General features: G+C 38.5%; 1 protein-coding gene across 1 annotated transcript in view; it reads left to right on the top strand.

Annotated features, from left to right (window-relative positions):
* The first annotated feature begins 266 nt into the window (after positions 1-266).
* Positions 267-27466, top strand: part of NYAP2 (neuronal tyrosine-phosphorylated phosphoinositide-3-kinase adaptor 2) — a 251203-nt gene continuing 224003 nt past the window's right edge. The window contains 3 exon segments of the mRNA XM_079133635.1: positions 267-516; positions 813-1295; positions 9468-9703. Coding sequence (XP_078989761.1) covers positions 9483-9703 — 221 coding nt within the window. The 5' untranslated portion in view covers positions 267-516; positions 813-1295; positions 9468-9482.

The raw sequence follows: 27466 nt of genomic DNA on the forward strand, positions 1-27466 counted from the left end.
GCGGGTGGAGGCAAAATTGACATCAAACAAGGGTCTCAAACTGAGATCCCAATGTTCCCTTAAGTTGTTGCTCCCTTTTATTAGCCCCGCCAGGGGTGAAAAGCTTTTAACTTAAGCATCCTCTGTACTAAGGACAGTATTTTTTGATGGATTCATATTGTTCTCCACCATGAAGATTGCATGAGTGCTCCCGTGGATATAAATGAGGGGGTTTCTTTGCCCTCTACTCATTTTATTATTTAGTAATCAGACTCCAGCTCAGTTAGATAAAAGAGAGAGGTTCTGTTGCCTAGATGTGAGGCCTTTAATGAGGATGGGAGCCCCCAGGGAGCCGAAATCCAAAGTAGAACGATGCTGCTTTCGGGTTTCTTGTCATTTCTTCAGTTGCTTCTTCTACCTTTTCCAATGGGCCTAGGGAGCAGGAACTATCCAAGGTGCTAGGATGCGGGCAGCTTCGCTGTTCAGTGCAGACGGATTGCAGAAGCAGAGGAGAGAGATTACCGCTTATTTCAGAAGGTAGGTTCTTTGTTTCAGAATCCCTGATTAATCAGCAGCAGCATCAACAGACTAAGGCAGCTGGAGAGGAGAGAGAGAAGCGGGAAGGGAGGGAGTCGGGCAGGGAGGGAGGGAGTGGAGAGAGAGAGAGAGAGAGAGAGTGCGGGTTGTCACGGGGGAGGGACGTTGCCACAAGATAGGCTGCTCCAACCCTTCTGTATGTAAGTGGCAATGAGAAAGAGCATCTTTTTGGCCGAAAGGAGACATTTAGAAAGGATGTTTCTGATTTTTGTTTTCATTTATTTTTGTCTTTACAGAATATAATCAAATGAGGGACCTTAGCCAGCCTGGTAATTGCTTCGCATCTTGTAATCATCTGTGTAGCAAAGTGGGTAAAATCGTCCAATTTCTTCCCGGCTGGACCTGGAAGGAGAGGGGCTGTGTGCTCATCCCCACCCATTAGCTATGCCCTCTTTTCTCCGAATGTCGATGTAAGGAAGCCAGCACCTGTCTTCTGCCACTGCATCTTCCTAGCAAACTTTAAAGGCCATTTTATATGATAGGAAGAACATCAAGAATGCTCTGATCTCTAGTGATGAAGAATCTGGGATTCGACACTTTCCCCATCCAGACACAATGCACTTTAATTGAAGAAAAACTGAGCTGAACTACAAGTCTGTCTCTTATGGTGCTGGATTACTCCTTCAGAACTGCCCTGAGATCAGCCGTGAGAGGGCTCTGACACACAGAAGTCACCTTCTGATTATTGCACTTAGCTCTCCCTGGGGACTTAAATTTTGGTATGTATCTCATTTTTCAGATTCTCTAAGCATGCTGATTGAATCCACCACGAAATAGATCCAGCAACCTGGTTATGAAATGGAACGGGTTTTAGTTAGGGATACTTAATGCTGAAGTTTGCATGTTTTATTAGGTGGAGCAGAAATAAAGCCACAGTGAAGGCATCCAGTGAGCCTCAGCCTATTTTTACTCCTTTTCCCACATAGTTACATTACCATGGAAATGGTTAAACGAGATTTTCATTAGTAAAATAAGCCATGTTGAATTATTAAAAGCATTGAAAATATTTTCCAGGGTATTAATTGGCATTCAAGTTGTGCATGCTAGCTCTTTATCCACTGTTCCATACCATAAATATTTTACAACAATCTCTTAGCACATTTGTGCCAGCAATTTTACATTCTCAGAGGAGACACACCACCACAAAAAAAAAAAAACAAACTACCAGACACACACCAAACTGAAACTGCTTCTTCCTGACTGATCAGTTCTAAACCTCCTTGAGAAACATATTTTCAATCAGGATCAGGAAGCTGTCATTACTTTTATCCAAATAAATTATTTTCTGCAGAACTTTAGGTCTTATTGAGTACGTTAACTTATTTTGTTCAAGTGTTTCCATTCTAATTTTTCCAACTACCTAGTGATATTGTGAATACAAAAAATGCAGGTGTTTCATAGCTGGAAGAATTGTTACATAAAAAAACACTCTCTATTCTCATTTGGAAATCTTAAAGTTGTTTTGGTTTTGTAGAACTAATTTTTAATAAATGTAGTTTTTTTTAAAAGTATAATCCATTTGAAAAGTTTACATGATATAGTTTTAGTCATTTTAACATCCAAGAATTTATAACCAAGTAGTGTGGAATAATGAATAGAAAGCAAAAGTAAACATTAACTCTTTTCCTAATATTTAATGTTTTAGCCAGCACTCCAATTTATTTTATTATATTATATTGCTAAGTGTTAACTGTATAAATTAATGAGAAAACATACACACAGAAGTTACTTTGTTTCTCTGTGGAAAGTGCAACATATGCTATCCCACTGGGCAGACATGGACTCGGGGAGGGACATAAGCAGTTCAGAAAATCAGTGAAAATGAACCCAAGGGAAAATATTACAACTTTGCAAGGGACTAAAGGGAAGTCCAAGAACTTGAAGTATTTAAGTTTAGAGGGAGAAGAGGTGTGAAGATCCCAGAGAAAAGATGGTTGACTATTGTTTGAAATCAATCAATCAATCACAGATTTCCAATGCAATTAAATGGTTTCTGCTGTAGCTCCAGTCAGCAATTTATACAACGGACTGTATCTACTTTGCAAATACTGCCTTGTAAGCGTCTGGAATCAATTGGCCCAAGGCTTCCAAAAGTCCCTCAGCCAGGAGCACTCTGCACGAGCCCCTGTATTAGTGGAACTGTGCAATCCCTTTAGACCAGCAGCAGGCCATGACAATCTGGAAGTTGGGGGGATATCCGATTTGTGATGCGGCTCCATTTACATGCTTTATGCCCATTTTGCCCATTTGGGAAAGGGAGATAGTAGAGAACTCACTGCAAAGTAATTTGCTTTCTGAGAAAAAAGCAATCAGTGCCTTTGTAGTTCCTCAGCAAGCTTTCTTGGTTGTAACTTCAACGTTTCCCATTTCGGGCAGAACAGCTGCATTTTGATGACATTGAGAATAAGAAAAAGAGCGTGACCATGTGTGGAGTTGAGAAAGGATTTTGAGCATAATCAACATGGAATTATAGCACTAATGTTTTATAAGAGTGTATCATAAAAACAATTTTGATGTGATTTACACAGGTTATGGATTATTGCTGGACTATCTATCTAGTCTGTTGATTTGGTCCCACTATGTGAAGTCAGCAAATTTTAGATAGCAGTGTGCAAATACATTTTACATATGCATATGAAGCCTGATTACTTAAATACTTAAATGTTCACTCACAATGTGTTTTCAAATTGATCTGCGTGCATGCACAAAATGTAAAAGAGTCTTCTCTTCTGCTAAACAACAACAAAATTAGTCAAAATTGCCTTGGGAAACTTTTCCTGGATCAATACTAATAGGAAAAATAGGATTCTCTATCTCAGGGAAGAGGCAATGATAAGAGTGGGCGGGAAAATCAAATTTTAATAACTCAGATTCTGATATCTTCCATACAGCATTAAGACAGGTGTTCAAAAAACTGCAGAAATATATAAAGAGACGAGAAAACTTTCCCATCTGCAAATGAAATGAAAACATAAATTTGAAGTGAAGATGGAAAGTCAAACCCTTCATCAGGAAATGTATTCCCTTGTACTTATTATGTTTTTCACGCTTATCAAATATAATAATAATAGCAGAAAAATAAACTGTACCTTATTCTAGCCCCAAGATTATCTTACGGCGTTAACTGTGGCCTAAAATTCAAAAAGCTTCTTATGGAACTCTAAGTATCAGGGAGCAATTCACTCCCAAGCCAGAGCTTTTTCTTCCCTAGCACACAGTATAGGTGGCAAATATCCAGGTTAAGGGCGTTCTCATTACTTTATATCATGAGAGATCAAAGTTTCAGATGGCAAACAACTTTATTTCAGAAATTATGGGTAAACATATAAAGAAGAAAAAAGGAACCATATCAGGAAGTTAATGATTAGTGAATTCAGATGAAAATATGTACAGAATTCTACTCTTGGTAAATAAAAATAAAAGGTTCACAGTAAGGCTATGCCTGACAAGTCAGTGGACACATCCATTTACATCCATCCTTATGGAACTGAACGTTGATATCAAAATGCATGATATTACACTAATGGAGGATTTGCTCAGAATTTTAAGCAAATGGAAAAAAATGCTTAAATGTATATGAGAGGAAAGCTGGCATACTGAATATTTATCTGACTCTTTTTGGACATTTTTTCTCTACCGTATCAAAAACCTTCTGTCATGGGGAAACTCAAGCTTGACCTGAGTTATTACCATGTTCTGTAAATTAAGACTACACTCAGTGTATACCTTAATTGACAAAGGGAATACACCACACAAATACATGTTCTTTGTTAAATTCATTTTTATGTACATATTTCTCAAAAAATGCTTCCTATTTTTTTTTCACTTTAGCACTAAGGATCATAGAGTACCTTAGGTTTTTGTAGCCCCTGGATGGAAGTAGTAGCTACAGAAGGAGAAGAAAGGAAGGAATTTCATTTTTTTTATGTTTCCATGGATTCCATTCAGACACACTTAGTTTATGTTCCACATGTGTATGAAATGGGTAGTTTTATTTTTGTGGGAATAATTATATGTTACTTTCAGCTCTACATTAAGAATAGGAAAGAAGTATTTATGGATTTGCAAAAAAGAAAATAATAAGGTTATTGACTCAGTTCGAAGTTAAATGCTTAGTGTTTAGAATATGGTAAGAATTCCACCAGTTAAAATGCATCTTTGCTAGTTGAGTGTAATTTATTAGTTTGGGAAATGGAACAAAGTCATCTTTGTGAAGGGTGTGGTCCATTGGATATAAGTATCAAAGTGAAAGAATAGAATAAGATAAAGCTGACCAATTAGTCATCCAGTTGAATTTAAGCCAATATCTGTACCTTTTATAAGAATGACCTTGTTTTAATCTAAAAATTAAACAAAAGGATTGTCTCTTGAATGCAGAACACTGAAGTGGAGGAGGAAGGCATAAAATGAGGTTGCAAAGTTGTCTCAGGATTTTTTGGAGATTCTGACTTGGTCATTTTAGGTCCTTTCTCAGAAGAGTCCCTGATGTGAATTGTAAATGATGGCCACAAATTCTAAGAAACACAAACAGCACTGTACTCTTTGGATATATCAGTACAGTGCATTACAAAAAATGAAGGCCACAGATAACCAGTTTTTAACCAGTGCACCATGAGTGTAGGGAGGTGGGACTAAAATCAAATTTGCTTTGAGCGAAAATGGTTGCAGGCACATCCTGGTTCATTTAAAAGAGCTTCCCATCAAAATGCAATGTTCCCCTTCAAGCTCACCCACTTTGTCCTTGCTACTCCATCAGTGTTTAGAGGTCTAGAAGGACAAATTCTTCATACTAAGATATATCTAGATGCTACCCGGAGGAGATGCCCCTTTTGCCTCTTATCAAGTAGGGTCTCCTATGATGCCAACTTAGAAAGTGGGTGCTGAAGACAAACCTTTGTAAAATGCTTGTCTCCGCGGAGCATAAGTGGACTTGGTTTAATATCCAACTCACACTACAGCCGGTCTTGGGGGTTTAGAACACGCTTTACTCAATGCCCATCTCAGCCAGAAATATACATTTTTTTTCTGGGATGAAGAGATTTACAATCCTGCTTGGACTGTGGATTCTTACTCCATCAAATGGTAGTTTAAATGAATTCAACAATTAACATGAGGTTTGCTTTTCTTTAGTGAGGACTTGAATCTATTCATTCATAGATCAGTTGCCTAGAATATATCCTTTTGCCAGAAAGGTGGAGTGCAAGATGGAAATGGGAGATGGAAAGAGTTTTATTCTCCACAGGACCCAGTGCTCTTGTTTTCCAGAGGTGGACAATGGGAGACAATGGATTAGTGGTCTCACCACAAGTGTTTGGCTGGTGGGGAAAAGAATTAAGTTCTGTCTTGGCCTCCATTTGCATATACATGTTTAAGGAAGTCGAATTGTACTAAATAGGCTACTCACCTACCTTTAAAAATAAAATCATTTTTATCAAGGAGTTATTAACCGTCATCCTTGTACAGTTAAGAATTTGGAAAAGCATCTGATAAGTGTGTTTCTAATAGTTATGATCATGTTTATTGAACACATATGCATTTTGTAACTGAATTTTCAAAACATAAGTGAATTTCGATAACCGTTTATTTTTAAAATTTCTTTTTAATGTGGAAACTGGAGCTTAAAGAAGTCAATTAACTTACAAAAGTGATAGATCTAGAAACTCCTTACTTAGAATTTTTAGCCGCATTTCCAGACTTCTCATCTCTGTCCTCCTGGATGTCCCCAGAGCCCCCAACAGCACAAAGTACATTTTGCATGTAGACAAGTACACAGGAAGATGTGATTCATAAACACTGAGAGCATCCTAGTTCATGTTTGAAGACTGCCTTCGATTATTGAAGTGCTCCTTGTCTATCCTCAAAAATTGAGAAAATAAAGTGTTCATGACCAACTAGCGAGGGTCACCTGGATCTGTGTCCTAATTGCACAGACATGCAGTCATTTATGGCTCTTTTCTACCATAGTGTGTACATCTAGGACAGAGTTCTGCCTTCATTAGTGCCTGGTTCTCAACAGGTGCCCAACACCTTCCTGAATAAATGAATGATAATGGAATGGAATACTTCTCTAGACTCGTCACATGAGCATCCATTCTATTTTCATTCTGCATAGTTTTACTTAGATGCTATGGTTGCTTTTCGTTTCAAAAATTTTCATCACCATTTAAAAATATTACTTCTCATAGTATAACTATTTTGTAATAATATTACCTAATATTTTTCTCAGAACAAAAATAAAGTCCAAATCATTTGAAAGATCACTAAGCAAGATAATGTTCAGAAGTCAACAATCAACCTTGTTAAGAATCAGAATATATAAATTATCAGAATAACTGGTGTAATTTGGGTTGGAGGAAAACTTCAGGGAAAAAGTAAAAACCTTAGGATAATAATGCCTCACGCAACTGGGAAATATACAGTTTTGCTAGAGGGTAGAGTGGGAGTGATCATTTCCAGCCTGAGGCATTATCGCTAGCATCCTTGTAATAATGACTTGGGTTGCTTAACTCCGGGAAACTTAATTGCAATACAGTTATGCTGATTTTTTTTTTTTTTAAAATCCAGGCACATCTAATGTTGAAGATGGGGTAGAAGTGAGTTTCCAATAATAGTAATGCTTTAACTCTCTGAGAAATATTTTCTCACATACCCCTCCCTGAAATGGCAATCATTTGTAGCTGTAATCTTCTCTTCTGCCCTGTGTCCACCACTTAAGCATCTAATCTGGTGGACTAATATCAAAATACAATTCAATTACATTATAGTTGGAATTAAAAGACCATTTCATATCTAACCCACTAGGGCTCAAAACAAAGTATAATAAAATTTTAACATAGCCAAAAAATCATTAGTCTATAAACAAAGCCAGTCTCCAGGTTAAAACATTTTTAGATTGGTGGAGAAATCCTAAAATTCTGGATGGGCTTCAAATACGGATTGACTGGCAGCTGGAATGCTAATAAACTCTGATAAGAAGTGATAAGAAGTGAAATTTCCATAGCTACAATCCAGGTTATAAAACATGGTTATACTTGTTAAGAAGTCCAGACTAAAATGATTTGTGATGAAAAGAAAAAAAAAAAAACAGTCTGGGACTTTTACATTAAATAGTTGGACTGATATTTTCAAAACACCTTTTTTTTATGATTTTAGAAGAAAGTAAAAGGCATAAGCTTATTTAAAACTCTTCAATGACCATTTTCCCCTTGTTAATTGGTTTTGCTTTTGATTTTCCAATCTGATTGAAATACACCAGTTTTCTATATAACAGTGAATATGCAATCGAAGACAGTGAGCTTTATTAAAATAAAAGAGTACTGGCAGTGATGTAATTAATTTAACTTTGCTTCTATTTTTATTCGATTAAAGCACAGTTTCTCTAAGCCCTGGCTTCAGTGATTTGGAAAGCTCCTCTTCAAGGTATGCTGGTTCCACAGCCTGCTTGCTCTTCTTTCCTTCTTTCCTTCCTTCCTTCCTTCCTTCCTTCCTTCCTTCCTTCCTTCCTTCCTTCCTTCCGTCCGTCCGTCCGTCTCTCCCGCCCCTCTCTCAATTCATACACACACACACATCCAGTTAACATTAGTGGTTGCCCTTCTTCCTGCCACACCTTCATGATGACATGAGTTAACTTACCTGCACACTGCTGTTGGACTCCATTCTAAACTCTTCACAGTCCTCCTCTTAATCTTCACAATAACAGGAGGTAGGAGTTACTACAACCATCATGTTAGAGGTGAGAGTAGTATGTACTGGTTGAGAGACCCATGGTTTAAAATTTTGTTTTGTCTTGATTTGATGTGATTTTAACCTCTCAGAAATCTGTAATCCCAGCAACTCAGGAGGCTGAGGCAGGAGGATCACCGGTTAGAGCCCAGCTTCAGCAATTTAGCAAGACCCTAAGCAACTTAGTGAGACCCTATCTCAAAAGTATTTTTTTTAAAAGGACTGGGGATGGAGCTCAATGGTTAAGTACCCCTGGGTTCACTTGCTGGTTCTCTTTAAGCCTTCAGGTAGAAGTGATATAACAAATTATCACTGCTTGGGTCACCAAACTGACCAGGATAACAAAGTGCTGGTGATCTACTGTATTTGAGTTAAAGTAAATTATAATAAGAAGTAGTTATTGAGGACCATTATGGAAAAATAGGGGGCCCAAAATGGATTATGTCCTACAGAAATTATACTATAAATGTCTTTGATTGCTATGTTTTGTATGAATAATTCAGATTTATAGATTTTATTTAAAAAATTTCAAGAACAACACATAATACAAAAAGGTTTTTTATTAAATAACTTTATCATTTATATGAAATAGCACAGAAAAGTATTTATGACTGTAATACATGAAACTTGGGTCTGATATGTCTTATTGGTATAAGAATCCTTTTTCAGCCAGCCACTGTGGCAAACATCTGTAAGCCCAGTGACTGGGGAGGTTGAGGCAGGAGGATCACAAGTTTGAGGCCAGCCTCAACAATGTAACAAGCCCTCTCTCAAAAAATTAAAAAGGACTAGATATGTACTCCAGTGGTAAAATGACCCTGGGTAGGATCCCCAGAACCAAAAACAAACAAAACCCCCACATTTTGAAAAACGAAATCACGACTTTAATTACGTAAACTAGATGGCTATCTTCATGCACAATAGCTGCACATTCATTTCACCTTTTAGTCCAGTCATTTTGACCTTGGTCCTGCTAATGAGGGAGTGTTTGATAGTCAGGTAACATTAAATAATAACACTTGAAATATTCCAGAGAATTGTAATGTCCAGGGAGATGTTTCTCCAAATGGATCCTCTGGAACCGTGGGGGACTTGGGGACGCGGTCGGGTGACTGCACCTTGCTCTGCTCCCCATCCGTGCTGAAGCTTGATGCCTTCTGCCCCTGCAGGAAGCGTCCTTCTGCATGATACCCTCCAAGATGACAAGCGCTAACCCGGAGGAGGTGGCCCTGGACTCCTTTCTGCAGTACATCGAGGATCTGGGGATGAAGGCCTACGACGGCCTGGTGATTCAGAATGCCTCGGACATTGCCCGGGAGAACGACCGGCTGAGAAACGAAACGAACCTGGCCTACCTGAAGGAGAAGAACGAGAAGCGCCGCCGACAGGAGGAAGCGATCAAGCGGTAAATATAGTCCGCGTGTCCTAAGCTGTGTGCACTCGAGAAGTCTGCGAGCGCTGCTGGGGCTGTGCCGCTGTCCGCTGGTCAAGGAGGGGCTCTCAGAGCTGCTGGACCTGATGAGATGGGGTGACGGTGGCAGTTCCACCACGGCCAGGGCACCACCCAGCCCGTGACAGGGTCCTCCCCTTAGCGACAAGTTATTTGCTTGCGTGTTGGGCGCATGGAGGTACAGGGCGGCTGGGAAAGAATTCAGTTCCCTCCAAAGGATCTTGCTCAACGACCTCTTGGGAAGAGCCCAAGTGGACACACCACCACTTTAATAGCTAAAGTTGGATGAAAAGCCTCATCTTGAATGGTCTTTGTTTACAGCTCTTACCTTAAAATAGGGTTCATCTTCTCCCTAGAATGTGACCAAATATCATCAGTAATTAACTTTTGGTGGCCTCTGGAGGCAGGTGGAACCCTCAGGGTGTGCTCTCTGTGATAAATTTTATGACTCTTCCATCTCTTACTTGGTACCAGGTATCCCAGGTTGGTTCAAATGAATTATACTCAGGGTGCAAAACCTACCAGCTACAAGTTCATGAAGCTAGATTGCAGTCTTTGAAATCCCAGTGGCTTGGGAGGCTGAGGCAAAGCCAGCCTCAACAACTGAGCGAGACCCTGAGAAACTAAGCAAGACCCTGCCTCAAAATAAAAAATATAAAAAATAAAAAAAAAAAAAAGCTCTAGGGTTGTAGCTCAGTGGTTAAGTGCCCCCTGGGTTTGATTCCCTGAAACAAAAAGCAAATAAGAAAAAAAAAAAAAAAAAAAAAAAATGTGTCCTGGGGCACAATCACCAAAAGAAGGTTGCGTTATGGTTTTTCAAGAGAATGTTACAGTGTTTTAAGCCTGTGTTGGCCAATGGCACCTGTAGACTAACCTGTTGTGTTTGATGAAGTCCTGCTTCTTCCGTGGAATCTATTTGCTAAGTGCAAAAATCTAAAACATAGGAAATAATTCTATCAATTAGCTGCATAACTGAACAACAGTTAAAGTATTTTGGTAGTTCATAGTAGATTTTTTTCATCTAATCTGGCATTAAGATTTTGTTTGCTCTCTGTGAATATTATGACATTAATGATGTGCTATTCATGCTCATAAGGAAACCAAGTAAGGAGTGAGGTTGCACTCCAATATTTTGTGAAAATTAATTTTATGTGAGAGAGAGAGAGAGAGAGATTTGGAAATAACACTAGAAAGAAGTGATGTGGAAGACTGTTTTGAAAGAGTGTATTTTTCCTGTGGACTAGTAAACCAGGAATGTATTCTATTCCCAGGTCAAAAAATATTGGCACAGTTATGTAGGTGATAAACATTTTCACCATTTCACATGTTAATCTTTAAAATGAATTCATTTGCTGTTGGGAACTGTGTTAGATTTTATTTCCACCCTCTCTGGGGTACACCAAATGCCCTTGGGACATTTTTGTCCTGTGGACTGTTTCCAATGGTCTCCTGTATGTGAGCATTTTACTTTGGTTTCAGTTTTGAGTTTTTCAAAATTCTAAACAAAAGGGGTGATCTTATAAGTAACTTCAGCTCTACAATCTGGAGCTTCCTAATTTTGGTGTTATAACTTGACAACTAGTTTTTTATAAGCATATATGAAATTATTTGCAGAATCATTCTATTAGCATTCACAGAGCACCTGTGTGTTCCATACTTATCCATACTAACAACTCCAGTTTCACTAACAATCTTCAGTAGGTTTCTATCTAAAGATATGTAAATACTGAGAATGGAAATGGCTAACTTTTAGATGGTTTACTGTCATGCGTTCAAAGGGGCATAACCAACTGTGCAGAGGAAGTCTAAAGTCCAAGACAACACAGACCAAGAATTTGTATACATGGAAACATGGTGAAACCCTGTCACTACATAGGTGAGGTTCAGGAGACCCAGTTATGTGAACTTTGAGTTGGTCTCTACTGGATTAATAAGCAATACTTTCCATAATTATGATGAAAAGCATAAAAGAGACAGCTCAGAACACACATTGATTTGAAAAAAGGAGCCAAATGATCTGGACACATTTATTTCCACATCACGCCTCCATGCCAAACAGAAGAACAAGTCTTCAGTTGAGAATAGAGGGGGAAAAAAAAAAAGAAAAATGGGAAGGAAATCGCCTTTCTTGTTATGTTCTAATTGGTAAGAGTTGATGGTGGTTTAGACAAGGATGCTAACTGTAGAGTTGGCGTAAAATAATCAAAATATAGGCAACTTCTGAATTATTTGATTGATGGATGTAGGAGTTGTAAAAGGAAGAAATTACAGATTTGGTTCTGTTGTTGTTTTCTATTTCATTTTGATTTTGCCTAAACTGGACAATGATGTTTCACCTAATGAAATGGCAAAGACTTAAAGAGGAGCCAGTTTAGGGACAATGATTGGGGAGCAGGCGCTCAGCTTTGGTTGGTCCATTGTGTGAAAGATCTCCCATGTTCTTGGATAGGCAGAATTAATATTATCAAAATGGCCATACTTCCAAAGGCACTATACAGATTTAATGCAATTCCAATTAAAATCCCTATGACATTTCTCATAGAAACAGAAAAAGCAATCATGAAATTCATCTGGAAGAACAAAAGACCCAGAATAGCCAAAGCAATCCTGGGCAGGAAGAGTGATGCAGGAGGTATCACTATACCAGACCTTAAACTCTACTATAGAGCAATAGTGACAAAAACGGCATGGTACTGGCACCAAAATAGACAGGTTGATCAATGGTACCGGATAGAAGACACAGAGACATACCCACATAAGTACAGTAACCTCATACTAGACAAAGGTGCCAAAAACTTACAATGAAGAAAAGATAGATTCTTCAACAAATGGTGCTGGGAAATCCATATGCAGTAAAATGAAATTAAACCCCTATCTCTCACCCTATACAAAACTCAACTCAAAATGTTGTGTGAAGCCTTTTAAATGCCCAAGTGGAGAGTCTGGACAGGCAGCTGGATAAGGAATCTGGGACTCATGGTAGAGATCAAAGCCGGAGGTATGAGTGTGAGGGCCATATTCTATAGGGTTAGCAGTCAGGAGCAGGAAGAGAACTAGTGCTTACCCTTAGGCAGAGGTGAGGGCAAGACCTAGGACTGTTCCCTGGGGCTTCTACTTGCTCATTTAATGGGAACAATAGAAGAATCTCCTGGAAGTGCAGTTACAGTTAGTGAGAGGAGCAGAAGAACCAGAAAGGGAAAAGATGCCTCAAAGAGGAATGGAAAATGGTTGGAGAAGAGAGGTTTTGCTGATAGGTCAAACACACAGAAGCCTATGAATTCACTGCTGCCTTTGCCAACTCTGTGTTGATAGGAACAGTGTCTTTGGAGGACAAAACCCACTGGAATTATCTTCTTGAGAAAATATGAAGAGAATTGAAGCAAAATATAGGGAATTATTTTGAGAACTTCCAAAGTAAAAAATAAACAAGAACCATGAGAGTAGTTGCAGGGCAAATGTGATATATGGTTTGTTTTGGTTTGGTTTTCATTTTGTTCCCATAGGCAGCAAGAAAACTAGCATGCTGGTGTACAGGAGACCCTGGGAAAGGGAGGCATTGGTGACTCAGGGAAGAAAATGGACTGAGAGACTGTCCTTGAGGAGCGGGGAAGGGAGAGATCTTGGATGGAGCATGGACTGCTCAGAGGTCAGAGCATACGGGAGAGCGAATGAAAACTAGAAAGGCCTCCTACCTGGTCCTCTAAGGCCACAGTGTGAACTCAAAGCAGGAGCCAGACGATGAAGTCAAATGTGTTGGAACACCAGGACATCTGAGAATAAGTAGTGGGAAAAGAAACAGAAGGACAAAATTACAGAATGATTCTGTTTGCCTGCCTTCCCAAAGGTGTAGGACAGCTACAGCTTCAGAATGGAAGGGAAAGCAGGAGCCTGAGGCTTAGGACAAGCTCTGGTTGGGAAACAGCGTGCTGGGAAGGTGACCCAGGCGCACGCCGGTTTTGTGCCTTGCTGGATGAGTAAGCCACACGGCCTTCTCCCACAGCAGTGAGCCTCACCCCTGGGAACGCCCCACACTCAGCCCTCACCTCAAAGGCAATCAGCAGGCAAGACTGGATGATAATGGTGGGAATAACACGCACACTTATGGGAGGTAGTCCTGAGTGAGGTCAGTCATGGCCCAAAGGACAGTCCATTAGTGTCCTTGTAATCATTACATGTGCCAGGAATGGAAAGATGTAGTATGTGTCTTGCTCTCTACACCTCTTCCTGGTTTTTTTTTTTTTTCCCCCAAATCTTTTTCTGAAATTCTTACTGAAAGGATCAGAATACTAGTAGAACTTCCAAAATTGTTGACACTTCTCTGATTTCTTTTTTTTTTTTTTTTGTCCCCAGAAGCAAAGCCCATGTACAGCATGAGGGTGCAGATGTCCCTGGATATGGCCCGCATGGTATGGGGGGCGGGCTACCTAGAGAAAAGTGAAGGAAGCCAGACAAGCCATGGCTTGATGGTAGGAAGAGGGGCCCAAAGCGTCTGGCACTGCCTAGGGACAGTGTATTTCCTCAGGTGGTCCAGTCTCTGAATTTATTATAAGGTTCAAATTCAGTTTTATTCTAGTCACATGGCAAGCAAGGTCCTGAGGTTTTGACAATTTAAAAATAATAATAATCTTTTTGTCCCCCTTCACATACATTTTTAAACGACTCGACTTTTCTAATAAGAAATGTACGTTCTGAGGAAGGCTAAAGCAGCAGTGGTTGCATAGGGTGTTGGGGGTTCCAGAGATGATGACAGATGCAGAATGTCCACAACCAAATCTAACATGCATTTTAATATATTTTTACCATGCAGTTTATGTCAAGTAAAGAAAATTCAATGTGGCATTAATGAACGCAGTCTAATTAATTAAACTTACTTAATGTGTCTCCTGAATACCTTTTAAAATAAATACTATGATTTAATATATAGGCTATAAATGCCAAAATTCTAAAGAGGAAGCATGTTTGACCTTGAAAAGGCATTGATGATAATTCTCTGTGAAATATGCCAGTTGCAATTCCAGAAATGTGCAGACTGCCAAGGATTGCTTAAAAAATGGAAATAGGATTTCATATGATTGACCTTCTGGATCACATATGTGCTGAAATGCCTTTTGTGCTGAAGATGGGAAGCTTAAAACACTGAGCTCTTAGAAAGAGAATATCCTGCCGCTTTCTCAACGACCTAAGTCACTTAGACTTTCTAAGCCCAATTCCTTATTTTTAAACTAACTTGAGCCCCTTGTCACTATTAACTTTCTTATACCTTCACTTCCATTTCTCACGTGGGATTTTACTGAAAAAGCTTGCTTGGTGATAAATACTAAATAAATAAAAAAGTGATGCTGTTAGTGTTTTTCTTAACAGCTCCCAAATAACATTTGGTGGGAAAGAAAGACTTAAAAGGGAGAAAAATTAATGGGGAATAAAAAAAATTCTTTCTGTGGTTCTTTTCTGCTTTTAAAATCCTAATGGCTTTGTGCAGGCACTGTTAAATGAGATTAATTTTTCATTAAATAAAACAACTATAAGGAAACAAACATGCAAAACTCATAGCTTCCAACTAAGTCCATTCTAGACGGATTACAAAATCCTATTTGTCAGAGTAAGGGAAAAGTAAGAAACGGGGTTGAGAGTATATTGAAACATGAACTTGGCTCAGGGAAGGCAAGTGACCAGTGAGAACAGACTCGGGCCCCATCCTGTAAGGATGACCTCTGTGTACCTGTTAGGTCCCCTGGATGTTCACTATTTACAAGCAACCCTGTGTTTAGACCATCAGGTCAGGATTTACACTGAAGGTGATGGACAATCAACTAGTCAGGTGCAGTGGTGCATGCCTGTAGTTCCTGTAACCTGGGAGACTGAGCAGGAGGATCGTGAGTTCAAAGCCAGCCTCAGCAAAAGGGAGGTGCTAAGCAACTCAGTGAGACCCTGTCTCTAAATAAAACACAAAATAGGGCTGGGATATGGCTCAGTGGTTGAGTGCCCCTGAGTTCAATCCAGCCTCAGCAAAAGGGAGGTGCTAAGCAACTCAGTGAGACCCTGTCTCTAAATAAAACACAAAATAGGGCTGGGATATGGCTCAGTGGTTGCGTGCCCCTGAGTTCAATCCCCAGTACCCCTACCCCACCAAAAAAAGAAAGATCATCCTATATCCTACGTACCCAAAGTACAATTAGGGTTCAGGATTCCCTTCAAATATATATATATTTTTATTTCTGAATTCTGAAATTAGCCCCTGTACCATCTAATTTTGTTATTGTTCATAGTATTTTGGACACAAGCAAATATTCCTTAAACTAAAATATGTTCCCAGTACATATCTTTCTGACATAATTTTATTATAAGATGGGGGCTGGATGTTTTTTTTCTAATAATGCAAATGCTACATTAGTGAAATTTCCCCAAACATTGCGAGTCTGGAAGACAGCTCTAGACTTCAGCAAAGTGGTTTTGACACAAAGGACTACTTAGGCTGATTAGCAACGTCTCTATTCCCTGTGGATGCCCTCAAGGGATCTATCTGAGGTTATATTTCCTCTTTAAAAGTGACAGTCAGAAATAGAATTAGATTACTTACAGCTTCTTTTTAAAAACACATGCAATTTCCTATTAGTAGATGTATTTGAAAGTTATTTATATTTGAGGGTTTCAGAATTCTGTTATGCAGAGAGAACCAAAAGACACCAAAGTTCATCCTTTGGATCATCAGGAAAAAATAAAAAGATGTGCCTTTCTTTTGTTAACACGTTGCTTCCCCATAAGCAAATGGTTGTGACCAAGTAGTGAATCGGTTGTTATTTTAGATGATTTCTTTACCCTGAAACACATAATTACAAAAAGAGCTCTTGAAGAAATATTAACTGTAACATAAATTTTAGATATGTACAGTTTCAGAATCATACCGTGATTGGTGGCAGAAGACTATGGAAATAGGGACCACTTATCGAAGTGCTTTTTAGTGAATGATGTGCCCACTGGGTGCAGCTCAAATTGCTACTTTGTTCACAAATAGCTCATCTCATTGGGTTTGTTTTCCTTGGCGACATGTAGAAAAAATGAAGCGCCCTATTTGTATATGAAAAGGGGTATTGAAGCATCATTGCACAGGTGGTTGAAGACAGTTAAATGAACAAAGGTTCAGAAGCACAGGGCTCAAATACTCGAAATATGGGTCAGTGAGGCTTAGAGTGCAGGAAGTCCTGTGCAGTGCCCCAGGTCCTGTGCTCAGAGAAACACAGGGAAAAGCCCTGAGCCACACCATCCAGAAGTAAACTCCAAGCTGTAGCTCCTCAGGGTCTGGCTGCACGCAATGATTCTGCTGATCTGATCTGATGTGAGTTTCTGACCTAATTTTGCTGTAGGACTTAGTGCTCAGGCAGAGAAAACAAGGTTAATGTGTTGATAAGGGGCGAGATTAACAGCAGACAGTATCTTAATAACCCTCTCTAATTTTGGCTTCCTCTTATGTTTGTGATTAATTCAAATCACTTTTCTATTAATCATTTCAGAGGGCCACAAGCTGCTTTGCTTGTTTTTATGTTAAAATTGTGCATCCGGATTGTCTTTGTCAAAGCTAAACAGTATATTCAGGCATGGGAGGAATTTTGGTCATAGTACCAAAGGCATGGGAGGTGCTTATGCATAGAATCATATGATAAGAAGAGATAATTGAATAACTTGCTTTGTTTGTCCCTCTCTGATTGTTCTTTTTTGAGCCGGAAACCATATTTGCAAAACCGATTCGTAATGACTTTATTTATATATATCTTTAGTGCTGGTGGTGAAAGTGAATAATACTGTTACACTTCCAGACAAACATGATGTCTCTCTTGCTGGTCTTTTGCTTTCAGTAGAGGTCACTAACTGCCATAAGATGATTAATCTGAACTTCAGAACTCATCAACTTACAGTTTACCTTATGCGTATGTTTGTAACAGTGGTGATCCTTGACTTCTGGTTCAGTCACCTGCCAGGACAGATTAGGGCAGCATGAGGAACTTTAAGGCAGCCTCTCCGGGTCTCTGGGCACATACCTTTTCCAGAGCTCTTTTTAATGCTGGTTATTTGAACTTTAGTTACACCCTGGACCTAGCACTTACTTTAAATTTTAAGAAGCAAAGTGCCTGTATGACATCTGAAATAAATAGACAGATGTTGGCAAGAGGAGGGTTTTTCAGAATACAGTTGTATGTGGGCCAGTTAGCATGAGAACTGAACTCTGAAAAAGTGAACCTTCCAAATATCCAGCCCTGCGACAACTGAATGATTTAGAAGAAACCTATTGGATACGCTAAGGTAATCTTTCTTTTAGCATTACTGTTAAATATTTAGAGATGGTTACCTATTCTCTGGCCATTGCCTTTTGTTCTACCACTGTTTCTTTGGTTGGTTAGGTTATTGGAGGATATTCTCAATGTTTTAATTAATCATGGCCTTTTAAAAATATTTGCCAAAACAGATAAGGAAAAGAAACCATCAAGGATCAAGGCTATGAGTCAGGGGATATTTCTTTTTTGTGACTGAAAGTGCAGTATCTCTGGGAGAACATGTTTAATGTAACTATTGAAGCTGCTAAAGTAGATGCCGAGCATGCTAATAAAATTGCTCCAAGCCTCTGTCCAACTGTGAGGTAGCCTGAAGAAAATGTCTCTATTATAAATGTATGGGTTGCCTTGAAATTAATTTTAATCATGAGCTGTAGAAGGCAAATCAAACTCCCCTCAAAAAGATGAATCTCTGCTTGAAAGACATGCCTCCAGTTAAAAGTTATTCTCAGTAATGTTCATACTAGGCAATAAATAACAGAATATTCATATCCATGCTAGAATATGAATATAACTAACCTGCTAGGAAGCAGAGGGAAAAAAAATCACTTAAAAAAAAAAAGAAAGAAAATCACTTAGAATAAAATGTACAAGGAAGATTTAAAAAAAAAAAAAGTAAAAAAGCCCAGCATTTAAAATCCATTATTTTAATTAGTAAATTGCATTTTAGTCTTTGATTTGAGGCTAAGTATACCACTTAGCATATTCTGATGTTTGAATAAGAAATGAAGTGATTCAGCATTGAATGAAGAACATCACCAAGGAGACTTTTAATTTTCTTTCAGGCTGTTGTTTATATGTGTCACACAGCTATTTCATTTTTATGTGAAATTTTATTAAGCATTTACTGAGCATCTATTTTATGCCAGGCATTGTTCCAGGTGCCCAGGTTAAAGCAGTGACCTAACAGTAAAAAAGTGCTTGCCTGCCAAGAGATTTACAGTGTTGTGATGGCGACGGGGGCAGAAGCTGGGGAAAACAGACAAAGAACAAGTCAATCAGTTAGAATGTGATAAATTCTATGCAGAAAGCCAAAGCAGGGAATTGGGGATCAGGGTCATGGAAAGATGCAAATTTGGAGAAGTTTGCTCATGGAAAGGCTCAAGGAGGAAGTTACATTTGAGTGAAGACCTGAAATATGTAGTGGAAGAAGCCATGCAGCTGCCTGGGGTAACAGGTTTCTGGGAAGAAGGACGGTCAAGAGATCATGGTCCTGGGTAGGATCATTGCTGGTGTGTTGAAGGAGGGTCAAGGACATTATTGTGGCTGCAACAGAGCCAAACAGGTGAAGCTGAATGAGGTGGGTCTTGGCTCAGGCCACAGGCAATGTGAGTTGGTCTTGCAGGGCGTGGAAGTCCCGGACGGGATTTTGGCTTTACCTCAGGGAGAAATTGGGATAACTCTGAGGAGGATCAAGCTGTGGGAGCGATGAAAACAATTGAGCTGAGGGAAACTCAGGCTCGGACCTGCGTAACCAGTGCTGGATGTGGTGGGAATGGAGATATATTTTAAGGGTAGAATTTGCAGAATTTGGTGACAGATTAGACACAGGGTAAGAGAGTCACATTAAAGGCTGGCACTTCCACTAACTGAGATGGAAAAGAGAGCAGAGAAGTAGGTTTGGGGAAAGGTTTTACACATATTAATTTTGAAATGTTTATTAAGTTTCTTATGATTTAAAATACCTGTTAGAACTTTCTGGTTCTTTTTTGACAAGTCGTAGGTATGAAATTGAGAGTTTTAACAGAAATTTGAAATACTCATAAAACTCTAAAAGTTACACACAAACGTTCTTTATGTTCACGTTTGAGGAGAGATTTTTATTGCAATAAGAAAAATGAACATGAAATATGCCCTCTTATAAATGTTTAAATATATGCTACAGTATTATTAAGGGTGGATACAGTGTTGTACAGCAGATCTCTACAACTTTTCATAGTGAACAACCAAAACTTTATATCCATTGAACAGCAAATGGAGGGTAAGTGTCTGGATTCACCAGAGCAAATGAACAATTTGCCTGCAGGCCTCTGTTTTGTGCAGTTAGTAGAATCAGAGATCTTGACTCTAAGAGCTACGTGATCCACACACTTGGGGGCTTTCTAATTCAGGGCCAAGCTTACAGTCCTCCTCGAATTTAAGAAACCAGGTAAGAGACAAGTCGGCCTACACAGGTCTGACATTTTCAAAAAGGGAAATTGCTGTGAAACAGGCAGATTCAGCTATTGTTAGCATTGGTCATTTTGACTTAGGACCTCTCTGCAATGATGGAGACATGAATAATTAGTTAGCTAATTGATTCTCACGGGACACTTTTTCACTTGGAAGGTATTTTGGTAAACATGTTGTAAGAATTGAACGTGGACTGTGGGATGTGGATAGAGGGCAACAGAGTTTAGGAGCAAGGAGATTCCGGTGTCTGAGTTCAAGAGAGGGTTAGTTTCTTCACTTGCTGGCTTTAGTGATATTTATCAAAATTTCCTTAACTCTTAAATGTCACTCTTTTGTTTTTGTTGGAAGAAACCATGTTCATTTTGTTCAGCTGTTAGAAGAGGGAACAGATCTGACATGAAACTGTGGAGAAACCAGTGGGGGAAGCTGTTTAGAGTTGATGATTGCCACTATTCTTAGCACTATTATTATTATTACTGTTATGGCTTTTCTGACTCTTACCTTAATTTTCATTACACAATGTCATTAATAATGACATGGAGCACCATGTTTGGAAGGGTCCTGCTCCACCTACAGTAAAAACCAACGTGGAAAAGGGATAGATTGCTTGGAGCATTTGCTGATGACTCCAGTCCCCAGCCCCCAGCTATGACTTACATTTTACTTTATCATTTCGTTTCATCTTCTTGTAAACATGTTTTGTCCTTCTTTCCCAAAATATTTAAAATGACAGGAGGAAACTTTTGGCATATGCATAGATTCCAAAGGATGCAGTAATCAATAGTTTTATATCTTAATTATTAAATCAGCTTCCAAGAGCAGAGGAGCTGTTTTTTGCACATAGTAGGTTTTGAAACATTTGTCAGTGCAGATTGTGGTGAGCTCATTCAGTGCACTAATGATGGCTTTCAAGGGAACCGTTAAGCTGGCGTAGCCTGTGTGTGTACTCACAATGCAAATATAATCTGCTAATAAATTTCCAAATATTTTAAGGGAATTACCTTGAAAGTTTAGCCTCTTGGCACATGAACTGTTAAATTTGCACTTTATGGAAATATATTGTTTCTGTAAAATTGCTATATCATTTAGCCTATAGCTGATGAGAGACATAAATAATGGATTCCAGTGGTAGATCCATGGTATTTACAGGAGTTAAAATTTCAAATTCTCTTTTTCTTGATGTTTTGTCATTTAATTTCCCTTTTAGAGAGCAAAATGTTCTCCAAGTCTCACTATAATCGCTATTGCAGGTTGCCCTTTGACTTGGTTTGAGGATGCCGGGGAGGCTGGCCCCATGGTGGTCTCCACTGCCCTGTGTCTGGGGAAACAGCTCTCTCTGCTCACAACTTCTTGTTCGTAACTGTGACATGTTCACCTCTTTAAGAAAAGGAACCACACATGAATGGAGAAGCTTGAGTTTTTAGGAATTGTCCTGAAGGAATGCTTAACTCCCTAGGATGCTCACTGTCAGATTTCAAGAACTGTTTGCAAGCCTGTTTATAAAACACAATTGCAATAGTACTTGTTCTGGAGATAAATGACCAAACAAGAGGGGGAATCACTTTTCAAGCAAGTTGTTTTCTATGTCATTATGAAGAGAACTTTTTTTTTTCCCCCCAACAGTTAGTACTTTATCCTATTTAGGGGAGAGATGGCATTTTGTGATTTACAAAAAATAATGAACTATAATGGAGAAATTTTTAAAAATGATAAAGGGAAATATCTACAGTGATCAGAGCAAGTAAAGACACTTCACTCAGGAGAAAGGGGATGACAGTCCTTTTATCCTCCTCCTATTCCAGGCTAAAAATCCTACAGTGGGAGATTTTTATTCTACGTGAGACCAGAATCTGAAATAATTCATACTCATGTTTCCTTTAAGGTGTTTGAGGAAAAGATCTTAATCAGTGTAAATTACTCTCTCGTGTCTAGAAGCCTCTGGATGATGAAGCAGAGCTAAGAGAGGTGCAGTTCATGATTTCTCTGCTGATTTTTCCTGAGTCCTATTCAAAGTTCTCAAACCCCAGCAGATCCAACTAGATCAATAAAAAGATAGTATTTTGTTTAGAAGAGCATGCCATGATATATAACACCAGTTCATACAAAAATACTCATTTCCAGAAAGTAGTTTTTTCAAATGTCAAATATTGTTATTAGATTGTTTCTTCTTTTTCATGTAATTTTACTTTCTTCCTTCTTAATAACATGGTAGGATTTTAATTCCTTTTTTCCGTTTCCTTTATAATTGGTTTCAATTTCAATCTTTAGTTTTTAATGTATTTGTTCTGTTCTATGTGCCCACAGTTATTTAAAAAGCCTAAGTATTTCAGATAAAAACAAAGCAGGGAAACACATTTTCAAAATGGTACATTGTTCAACAGATTAAATGGGATAAAGAGAAATGGGGGAGGGGGAGAGAAAATGACTGCCCAGTAAAAGCCTTTTTAGCAAATCATACTGAATCTCATTAATAAAGAATACGTCCACTGAAGTCGTACAATCAATCTGCTGTGCGCATTAGTGATGTCTAGTCCAATTCAGGTAGATAAATTGTTCTCTTAGTGTCAGTGGGCTGCCACTCAAATCACAATACCAATAATACATGCCATGCTGAATTTCTCCTGATTCACGACAAATTTTTTTTCACTGAATTAGACTGAACTAAACAGGTATAGATGAGTGATATCTGTTGCAATGAACTCTGCCAACAACAGGGGAGAAAAAAAAGGATAGATAACTGGAGAGACAAGCAATAGACAGGGATGCTGTAAACCAATTTACCAAAAAGAAACTGGGAGACGATATTACAACCAAACACTCTTGCCAAAAGTGTCAATTAAAAATACAACCAGAAAGGTGCAATGGCACATGCCTGTAATCCCAGTGGCACAGGAAACTGAGGCAGGAGGATCACAAGTTCAATGCCAGTCTCAGCAACTTAGCAAGGCCCTAAGCAACTTAGTGAGAATCTGCCTCAGAATTAAAAAAATAAAACAGGCTGGGAATGTGGCTCAGTGGCTAAACACTCCTGTGTTCCATTCATCATACCAAAACCAAAACAAAACAAAAATACAACCGAAAAGCATAGTCAGTACAGAGTTCAAAACCTCAGATGAGAGCATTACTCTAGTGTACATAGGTAACCATCAAATGGAAAGTCTGGGACGCAAGAAGAGAGAAGAGAAACGAAGTCACCATACACTTCCAGGAATATTTTAATTAGAGACTTAACGTGTTTTCTAACCATGAACCATTTCACTGAATGACAGGTACCATGACTAGTATCATTCCAATGAATAGCTCCAGAAACACTCATTATAAATGGCTACTTTTCAAGACCCAATATAATATGGCTTTGTGAGGCTCTGGTTGAATTGATACCATATGATTTTTCTAAAGAAGTCAATCTGTTTCACATAGGACCTGAAAATAAAGGCACCTGCTTTTGAATCTATAGTGGAAAGGAAAGTATTCTGTCACTTCTTACAAGATTAAAAGTCTCCAAGGAGAAATTGTGCATGTAAGAGATCATTTTGAAATGAGGTGGAGACACTGAGCCTGTGCAGTTACAGAGCTGCATTAAAGTGGAGGAAGGAGAGATTAGGGTGCTATTGGGTTTTAGGAAGGAATGTTTCCTGTGGATTTGTCATTAATGCAGTGACCCTATCTGTCCAAGTCTTTCCATTTCAATGTGACTTAGAATTCGACAAAGAAGTCAGCTTAAAGGTATCAACACAATCCCTTGTATAAGTTGCCTTTAGCAAAAGAACCTCTATCTTTAATTTAACACAATTGGCAATCTTGGTGGAGACAGAATGTGATTTAGTTAACACGAAAAGAGAATGACCTCGGTCCCCCTAGAGTTGAATGAGAAGTTCAGTTCCAGCCTGACAGCATGTATGAACTATTGTAACAACAATAACCTGGAAACAAATGGAAAAGGCCTCAGGAACATGGGGAGAGATGGACAAATCCCTCAGCCGGAAGCCTGATGCTGTCCTGGACAGTGCAGGAATGTTTATGCTTAATGTTGAACTGCAATAATGCATGCCCGTTAGGTCACCTCAGCCACACAGATAAAACCCTATTTAAGGATTAGGCTCGTAATGATCAACCTGATGCAATAAAACTATCTCCGTGGGCAACTAGTGGCTCTTGTTAGTTGCTGATAAGGATGTGATGTATGCTGGTAGACAAGAAATAGTGTGAAGTGAATACATTCCACTTGTCTCAACTCCTAGAAGGGTAAATTTAGTTCATATAAGTCTCATTCTTTTACTGAATTAATTGTGAAGATATTGTCAGTAGTGGAAAAAATATGCCCTTTCTATAAAATGTCCTGTGGTGAAGATTTGGAGATATTTAATTCCTCATGTGCTTAGCATAGTCCTCAGGTTACTTAATGAAATGCAATGTCATGCGTTAAGATCAGCCCAGATACTCGAAGTCAACTTGTTTTTTTTCATTTTGTTTACATTCATATCTGAACTTTGGGGGAAAAGGTAGTGTCAGATACCCCTTTCAAATTCTTTTTTTTTTAAATATTATTATTTTTTAGATATACATGACAGTTGAGTATGTTTTGACATGTTGTTCATACATGGAGTATAATTTATTCTAATTAGGATCTCATTCTTGTGGTTGTACACAATATAAAATTACACTGGTCAGGTCTTCATACATGAACATAGGCAAGTTATGTCCAACTCATTCTACTCTCTCTCCCATCCCCATCCCTCTTCCTTCATTCCCCTTTGTCCAATCCAATGAACTTCTTTTCTTCCCCCTCCCCCTTTGTATGTTAGCATCCGCATATCAGAGAGAACACATGGCCTTTGGTTTTGTGGAGTTGGCTTATATCACTTAGTATGAGTCTCCAGGTCCATTCATTTACTGGCAAATGCCACAGTTTCATTCTTCTTTAAGGCTGAGTAATATTCCATTATGTATATATACCACATTTTCTTTATTCATTTATCTGTTGAAGGGCACCTAGTTGGTTCCATGGCTTAGCTATTGTGAATTGAACTGCTATAAACATTGATGTGGCTGCATCACTGTAGTATGCTGATTTTATATATCTTTGGGTACATAAAGAGAGGGGTAACTGGTTCAAATGGTGGTTCCCTTACCGCTTTCAAATTCATTTAGATATATTGAAAAGAAGCTGAACTAAGAAGATTCTATTGTGTATTAGAAATGCTGGCAATGAATTAATGAAGATGAAAGTTCTTATCAAATTGTTTTTCTTCAGTATTTCAAATTAATCAAATATCCAATTTGTATATTTCTTCCAAATATTTTCCATTATTAATTTGTATTATTCAGATTCTAATTATCTTCTCAGGACAAAGCAAATAGCCACATCAATAATATACCACACCACTGTAGCAGCAGTCTTCCACTTGGCCTGGCTTCAAAATTGAAGTAGGCATTTTTAAACCTTTGGATATTGACTTTTGAGAAGTGAATTCCAAGAGCTTTACTCTGCCATTATCTATCAAGTCCTTACATTTACATATCCACCAAAAAAAAAAAAAATGACAGAATGCATCAGTAGGCAATGTAATTACCAATATTTACCCATCTAAACTTCAAAATTCAAATTATAATTTTCTTTCTTTTCTTTGTCAATCTCATTTTAATCTATTTCCTTCTGCCACCCTTATTGCCTTAGTCCCCATAAAACCAAAGCACTAAGTGGAAATAAATTTGACATAAAGAGAAAAGTAAAAGGGGCTAGACGAAGTAAAAGACATTTTAGCCAGGCCATTGCAGAGCAAGAACTCCCAGCTGGGAATCTAGGCTCTGCAAGTCAATACATTGTAAAATGTTTCTGTAGAGTCACTATGAACAGAAACCTTTGGGACTTTGTGAATTAAAAATAATTGAGTCCATTTCTGTTATAGTAAAAGTTGTATATCTACACTCCTTAATTATTGCAGCAACACTGCTTTTCTAGAAGCCAAACATTTGGTCACCTCAGCTATAGAAACTGCTTTTTGAAGGGAGGAAGCATTCCTAAAAAAGGAGACAGAAACATTTTAGGTGGTGAATTTAAGTGTGTAAAATGATCGAGCCTTCTCCCACTGTGGAGGCAGGGAGGCCAGGTCCAGCTCCGGATCTCCAGCCCAGGAGCAGGCCAAGGAAACAGGGGTGGGCATACACAGGGTGCAGTCACCTGCCAGTCACTTTTGTTTAAACTAACGTTGGCGTTCCAGAATTATTATTTGTATTTTAGTTTTTGTGAGCATGTGTGTGTGTGTGTGTGTGTTTTGGTGTGTGTGTGTGTGTGTGTGTGTGTGTGTGTGTGTGTGTTTCATCCATTAATGTTTGATGGATTACTCACAGAGCATTTCTCACCAGGAATTCATCCAACAAGTGAGGGCACTTTGATTATTAAATTGAGGTCTCATGTTAGAGGCCATTAAGCAAATTATTTAGTGCATTTCCTTCAGAAGGCAAAGGCCCAAGTATAGTATTTTATAACTGGTTAATTTCATGCTACAATTAAATTCTTGACACACACACTTGCAGTGGGAAACAATGTGAAGGGAAAAATTAAAGAGGGCTTTCTACTGTCCAGTTTCTATTTGAAAAAGAACTTTCTAAGGGGTCTACATCACACATGTAAAAGACACATTTTTTTTTTCGTCCTATGATAGGATGGAAAGCAGCTGTTGTGTAGAGAATAAGCAAAACAGAAATAAAGGCTTCTGTTTTTAGATTTGCTTTTAGATTTTATAGAACCAGCAGGAGGTTTGTTTTATAATAGATATTAGCAGTCACTTTCAATGAAGATAATTTCAAAGGAAACTTTTTTCTCAAATAACAAAAATGTACTAATTTGATATACATGTTATATATGTCTAATTTTCAATGTGATGACCAGATTGTGAGAAGATGAATGTGTGTGCTTGTGTGTGTGTGTGTGTGTGTGTGTGTGTGTGAGAGAGAGAGAGAGAGAGAGAGAGAGACAGAGAAGGGGAGGGGGGAAGGGGAGAGGGAGAGGAAGGGGAAAATTGAAGTGTAAGCCAAACAAATTCTTTATGGTGCTAATCATCCAAAGAAAGATAAGAAGTTTGTAAGATATAAATTACTAATAATGAAAATCAAATGATCAATATGATATCCTCTGGGGAATTAGTTACACATTTCAGCTGACTCTTGTTTTCTGATTTTTTAAAAAATTTCTGCTTGTTTGGTGTCTTCAAGGTGTAGC

This window comes from Sciurus vulgaris (genome assembly GCF_902686455.1).
Source record: "Sciurus vulgaris genome assembly, chromosome: 3".
NCBI classification, from domain to species: Eukaryota; Metazoa; Chordata; class Mammalia; order Rodentia; family Sciuridae; genus Sciurus; species Sciurus vulgaris.